This window comes from Hakea prostrata, chromosome 7 (genome assembly GCF_041222555.1).
Source record: "Hakea prostrata isolate BN-2017 chromosome 7, UWA_Hpros_2, whole genome shotgun sequence".
Lineage (NCBI taxonomy): Eukaryota > Viridiplantae > Streptophyta > Magnoliopsida > Proteales > Proteaceae > Hakea > Hakea prostrata.
Window position 1 is genome coordinate 23,563,670 of NC_142606.1, and position 6,976 is coordinate 23,570,645.

General features: G+C 37.2%; 1 protein-coding gene across 1 annotated transcript in view; it reads right to left on the reverse strand.

Moving 5' to 3' along the window:
- The window catches only part of LOC149010678 (protein TPR1-like), a 31,250-nt gene extending 24,481 nt beyond the window's left edge, over positions 1–6,769 (reverse strand). The window contains exons 1-14 of the mRNA XM_089163790.1: positions 6,577–6,769; positions 6,302–6,432; positions 6,022–6,201; positions 5,766–5,879; positions 5,424–5,582; positions 5,010–5,184; positions 4,774–4,900; positions 3,496–3,617; positions 3,208–3,346; positions 2,966–3,075; positions 2,526–2,595; positions 2,380–2,453; positions 2,202–2,297; positions 2,007–2,099 (exon numbers count right to left, since the gene is read on the reverse strand). Coding sequence (XP_089019916.1) covers positions 2,007–2,099; positions 2,202–2,297; positions 2,380–2,453; positions 2,526–2,595; positions 2,966–3,075; positions 3,208–3,346; positions 3,496–3,617; positions 4,774–4,900; positions 5,010–5,184; positions 5,424–5,582; positions 5,766–5,879; positions 6,022–6,201; positions 6,302–6,381 — 1,539 coding nt within the window. The 5' untranslated portion in view covers positions 6,382–6,432; positions 6,577–6,769. The remainder of the gene's footprint in view (positions 1–2,006; positions 2,100–2,201; positions 2,298–2,379; positions 2,454–2,525; positions 2,596–2,965; positions 3,076–3,207; positions 3,347–3,495; positions 3,618–4,773; positions 4,901–5,009; positions 5,185–5,423; positions 5,583–5,765; positions 5,880–6,021; positions 6,202–6,301; positions 6,433–6,576) is intronic.
- Between the last annotated feature and the right edge of the window lie 207 nt (positions 6,770–6,976).

Here is a 6,976-nt window from a genome sequence, read left to right on the forward strand (position 1 = left end):
AAGGTTACAACTTCTCACTTCACCATTTGATGACAACAAAATGAACCCATAATTTTCACCCAAAAAAACAAACGCACCCATAATGATAAGAGGCAAAGGTCTCCTGAATGGCAGAATGGCCCAAATAACTCCCATTTTGCAGATCGAATGGGATATAATTTCTGTGGACAGCTTGAACCAAAATCTCCCTGCCTAAATGTGTAAGCAAAAACAGAGTTTTCTAAGTCGAAAAAATAAAGATTTGAAAATGTAAATATTATGAAGATGCATGGACATATATATTAAAAGGTTATGATTAAACCTAAAGACTGAAATTTGACAACTGTCAACATGCTGAAAATGTTTTACCATTCAGATAAGCTGTAAAGGACCATAAAAAAGGGTAAAAAGAATTTCCTTTATAATAATGTTGATTTACAATAGAAGTTCTGAAAATGTTAAAGAAACTTGTTCTTAATATTTCATCTATCAATCAAAATAACTGAACAAATGAATCTTTTATACCCAAACAAGCCATAGCCCATAGTGGCAGACTGGCAGTGCCCTACCTTATAAAAGGGCATACAAGTGTACGAGGAGCAGAGTTACACCTGCTTTTGCAGAGAGGCTGTTTCCAGAATTCAGACTTATACCTGTGACCAATTGGTCACAATGGAGCAGCCTACTGTTGCAAACCCCCCCCCCCCAACCCCCAAAAAAAAAAAAAGAAGGAACCCAAAAGGAACCCACCCTACCTCATCTACTTCTTATTTGAAACTAAAAAGAAAAAAAGAGTATGTTTCTTAAATAGTTCTGGCAGCATTCAAATGCTGAAATTAGAGACCAATAATTGCAACTCCGGAAGAGAGGCAAGCAAGAGAACTGCTTCACAATTTAGAATGTAAGACAGAGCCAGATCATAAAAACAGTGGGAAAGCAGAAACTAGAAGATGCACCTTTGTCATTCCTGCCAAAAGTTTAGTTAAACACCAAAGACTTCAACCATAAGGACATATCTGTGTTTCTCTAATAATCTGAACTCATTACGAGAGGACTTTGAGAAAGCATAAAGTTTTACTTCGGAAGAAAGATATTCTTGACAGGACAATAAGTCAACAGTGAAAAGGCAATAAATTCAGAAAGAAGATTTGATCCATCCATCAACATATGATTTTATGTAGTAGTAGTAATTGAAAGTTCTTTCTTTCTTTTTTTCCTTTTTTTTTTTTTTTTTTAATATAAAGATGAGATCAGGAATATGCTTCTCACAAATTAAACTTCCTGGAGTGAAACCATGGTTATTTGAGAAACTGTATGCACTGCGTCACATAAGTCAAATTCTTCCTTTTTCAAAATCAGGTTCTGAGCAATTGGAGAGAATTAAGTAAACCAAGTCCTATAAATTCATGAATCATGACTGAAAGCTTGCATTGGGTTTTCCCCAAAGGCCTCAGCCAGAGCAATATTCAGCTGACTCAGACTGAAATAGGAGCATATCCCACTCCAGATAGCAGCATTGTTGTCACAAAGACGTGGCAAACTGAACTTCTGAACCATGTAGTGTCTGTGGCATGCAAGGTATCACTCTTTTTCATTAATTAACTATTTAAAGACATCTTATATTGGGCCCATTATCTGATAGTTTTGGGTTTCATTTATCTAATCTGTTAGAAACAACAACATTCATAGGGGACACAACAGCACCACCGTGTGACAAGACAAAGTGAATTTAACATTGTTTTTTCTTTAAATTTAAAAATGTGGATTGAGAAGGACTAGGAGGGCGAAGCATCAGCAGTGCAAAGACAAACAGTGAGAGGTTGCAACAAGGACAACAAAAAGGACCAAGAGAACTTGAGTCAGCAAAAGCTTCTTATAAGGGAATACCTTGTCCTAGATAAGTGCAATAGTGGATCCTTAAAGAGGGTTGCTTTACATTTTACAGAAACTTTGCTGAAAAAGTGAATAACATAAACCAAAATGCTGTTAAATATGAAATACCAACTTAAAGAAAATAAGTAATTTACCTGAATGTTCTCCTTGTGATGAGGGCATACAGAATGAACAGGTGCCTCGTGGCCTTCAAAGTTATACAGCTTTCTTCCATTCAAATCCCAAATCTGTCATTCATTTTTTTTTTTTTTTCATTCCTTAAATGTAGGTCAAGATATATTATTTAACCAAGGTCAAAATACAACTACATCTACTTTTCTTGTTCTCACCTTTATAATTTTATCATCCCCACAAGTTACTACACAAAGTTGTTTGTTAGGATGAGAGAATGCTAGATCATTTACACTACCAACATGAGCTTCAATCTGCATAGAAGAAGTAGAGATGGTTCAAGCAACAGTTAACATTTTGCTTAATTGAACTGGCAATAAAACCTGAAGATTGCACCTCCAATTGCTGATGGAGATCATTCCGCCCTTGATAAGCATATAAGTGAATCAAATGTTTTGTAAATGCCACCCCTGCAACACAAACAACACTTGTAAAGAAGTACTGACATCAACCCTTAGAAATGTTTGATCACGTGAACATACCCATCCAATTCCCATCAGGACTCCATGTTACACGAGTGACAGAGATTGATGAATCCTTAGCAATAGCAGTCTGAAAGAGAGATTCCATTATAGCTCGTAAGGTTCAAATACAAGCACTCTAAATCCAAAAGATATTGTATTAGTAGAATAACAATGAAGACTTCTCACATCTTCAGGTTTAATCCAAATTTTGCCAACTCAAGGGTGGGGAAGGGTGGGATGAGTAACATAAATACAGGCCCTTTCCTCACTCCCCATATATGGATGCAAGCAATACTAGTAAGTACTGATGATGCTATCAAAAGCCAAAGTAAACACAAGACTTTACATCCATGGGATGAAATATGCATACAAACCAAACGTCCATTCAAGAGGCAATAAGGCCACTATATTTCTTAGATTATTTTTACTAAAATAACCAGCAAAGATGCAATAAAAACCTGAAGTTGTGATGAACGTGCTGGCATATCCCAAATCTTGAAAGGCTTCTCCACCAGTCTTTTTTTTAACCCAATGTCCCATAATGTAATTTCTCCATTGCCAGACCCAACTACTCAAATAAAAATCCAAGTCAGCCAAGTAAAGAATTTGTGTGTACATCAAACAATACCAGATGAGATCCTCTACATGTTCACTGGGAACGGGTGAAACAGCAAAAATAGAGATTTATTAAGTTCCATACCAAGAAGCAAAGAGTGATGAGAGGGGTGGAAATCCATGCTTGTGACATTGGATCCCTGATGCATGGAACAAAATACTGTCCGAGGCAGATCATCCAATGGCGGCCATGAAGTTTGTTGAAGAGGGGCTGGATACATCACCTAGATATAAAATATAAAAGTGAGTAGCAATCACATGCTGTGTCAAGGCATAAAAGGTTGCAATGACAAAATCGGAAGCATAACCACCAGAAGAATTTCATAGTATCCGAGAGTTGCTACTATGAAGGCTCTGGGTCCTGTAATATTACCTCATCAACAGGTTGTGAAGGCCTCAAACGTTTCATTAGCTCATGGTCAGTATTCTGGTAATCAACCATACCTAAAGCATTTGGAGGTGTCTTTGGACGCTTCAGAATTGAAACTGCTCCTACTAGAGAGAAATGACGCAATTTTTCAGCAAATATTCAACCAAACTAGGCTGATAACCTTTCGAATAAAAAATTGCAATGATAAGGTTCAGCAATATGAGATTGGTTTCCTTTTCTCGTGTTTAATAGGATTGTGACTTGAAATATAAAAAGGATACCAAATCTATCATCTTTCCCAATCACCATACATGTGTTACTTTTAGAGACACAGAATAGATAGAGCTTGAGAAGAAGAAAAGTGCAAGAGAGATAGGGAGAAGAAGAGAAATCAAGAGAGAGTGTTGGGAGACCTCACTCACGTAGTGAGAAACTCCAGAACAGAAGAGCTATATATAGGGGAAAAAATAATTGAGTACAACTCAAATGAGAAACCAAGAAATAAAGTCCAATAGGACTTTCAAAAAGTTCCCTTCATGTTCTCCGGATTTAGCACAAGGCACTAATCCTGAGAGCCCTATTTTCCTATTCTCTTTCCTCGTTTTCCACTCAGTTAATATTCTAACAAAATGCAAACATGCTTGGGAAGTGTGGAATAGATTAATCTCGTCTTGTTCTCTTTTATTTATGGAAAAAGAATTGGCTCCGAGTAAGCAGGATGCCTGCATCAATTTCTATATATATACAAGATCGTTATCAAGACAAAAAGGGGTAGTCCCCTGTGGATAGGACTATAGCCATGTCTTTTGGCCGTCAAATCCTGACTCCGTCATAGTCAGTTCAAGGGCTTGGCCTCTAGAACAGAGCTTTCACAAGAGGGCTTACCACAAGCAAGCGAAAATGCGCAGAAAACATCTCAAATATGACAAAAAGAGCTATTTGACAAATAGATCCCACGTCTTCCTAAAGTTATATATTTCCAGAAAAAGATACATAAATGGGACGGGGGGAAATATTGAATGAACATAGTTTGCTTTTTCCTTATTTAAGCCATCTTCATGGAACATTTTCTTATAAAGTGCACAAAATATTAATTAGCAGTAAAAAAAAAAACGGATGAAATAATCAAGCATCATCATAATTGTCTCATTTTTAATACAGGGATGGAGGATATGAAGAAAAAAGATCAAGGTTTGATGTGGCTATCTCACAAAATAAATGCCCCCAACACATATATAGGATTTAATTCTGTAATAAATGCAATAATGGTAAAGTTTTAACCTTGGTTAGCAGGAACCGTAATTGGTGATGCAGCAACGACAGCCGATTGGACAGGTGATGAAGCGGTTGCATTTGCCATCCAGCCTGCTAAAGCATTAGCATTGGCAGCAGCTGCAGGTGGAAAGGGCTGCACCAATAAACCCCCCGCCCCAAAAAAAAAAAACATAACTCAATTGCACTCTAAACAAAAACTCCCTCCATCTAATAAATAAAATATAAGAGGAATGGTATTGTACGCCATGTGCTCCAAGTGGTGCATAGGTAGCAGGCTTCCCAGCTGCTGCAACTGGAAGGGTGACTGGAGTAGGAGCCCGAGCCCCATTAGTCGGTGCACACGTATGATCTGTGAATAATGTCTTGATGTCTGGATTTGCCCGTGGATTCTTACAGAGCTGGTGCTGCCAGTTCAAACTGCAGAAACCATGCATAGAAACCAGAAGCCCAGTAGAGAAGGGTAAGACAGAATCAAATTATCAAAGGAAGCAAAAATATCAGTTCAAACAGGAATCAGGTGAATGTATATACATCTGCATGGTTAAATGAACTCATTAAACTGCAGAAGTGTCTTAAGAAAGCAAAAAGTTTTCCCAGCCAAGGCGACTATAAAAAAAATAACAACTGTCAGGTGGGATATTGAATTACAACAGTACCTTTGATTTATTAGAGTTCGCAGCCTCGATGTCTTTAAAGTGGGAAAAACCAGCTTATCTCGGAACAGAGGATTTGCTTCAATCAGTTTTTTAAGCTCTATTAGCATTATGCTGCGTGCGGATTTGGTGTCACCATATTTGGATAATTGTTCATTTTCCCTGCATAAATTGCAAATAAATAATGGACCTTTTAATTTATTTCATTCTTTTTTCCCCATATCAGATATCATAATTATTAGAAATCTAAGCTAACAGCATGTACAAATCATTAAGTTAGTTAAGAAAACCTTAATTACCTTCCCCCACCCCCAAAAATAAAACAGAACAAAAACACTTAATTACCTGAAATTCTCCAGTGTTAAGAGCTGAGTGATTTCTTTGTACAATTCTTCATTAAAAGTCGAAAACACTTTCAAATCCTTCACCAAAATCTCTACAGCCTTAGTTCTTTCATGCCTGACACAACAAACGCCATATGATTTAATGTGCTATAGAAGACCTTTCTTTTGTTTATATTATATTTATTTAAAAAAAAAATGTATTCCAAATTTGACATATTACTTAAAATGAAAAGGAAGCTATATAAAATCTTACTAACCTATCTAATGCTTCAAGGTACTTCTGCTTCCTAATCTCAAAGAAGATCTTCATGGAGTATCTATTATCATCTACTTTTGTAAATCCAGAGAGGTACTTCTCCACTTCATCCCACTCACCAGCCTGTGCTTTCTCTTCGAAGTATTTCATATTGAAGAAGAAACCAGACTCTTGCTCAAGCCTAACCCAAAACCACACTATATTACAGGAAAAAAAAACAACGGAGAACGGAATGTTTCAGAGAACTACAAATACACAAAAGAGTAGAAAAAGCAGCTTACTTGTGCACTGACTCCTTAAACTTCTCCTCGTCGAGAAATTGAAGTATAAGAAAGACCAATTCTCTGCTTAAAGAGGACATCTTCTCTTCCCAAACTAAGCTCAAATTTGATCAAGTATCGTGCAGGATTTTCTGAGAAGCTCAAACCAAAGAAATCACAAGCACAAGTGGTATAAATTAGGGTTTAGATTTGAGCAATCAAAACGGAAAAGAGCAATTGGACAAAATTCAAACTTTTCAATTGAAAGCACATGATGTTTCAAACAGAAAACTCACAGAAAGCTGAAAACACACACCAGGCTACAACCAAAAATTTGTTGCTTTCATGACGGGTAGCCTGCTCGTAATCGATAAACTACTCTAGGGTTTCTCCCACATCTCACAACCAGAAACGGAAAGAAAAGGCTGCGGAGTAGAAGAGGGGAAGAAAAGATAAAGAGGAGAGAGAATGAGAGAAGTGACTTGGCCTCACTTTCTTCGATGCGTTTTGCAGGAGTCATTTTCTCCCACCGACGTATCACTGATAAGCACATTGACTTATAAATACGATAAGTAGTTTGGCATATAGACGAGATCAGAAGCAAGGCGTGGTTCATTTTGCGGAACCGAAGCCACGGACTCAAATCTAATGAATATTCTTTATAACGTCCACCACACTTCTGACAATGTCGCGTGT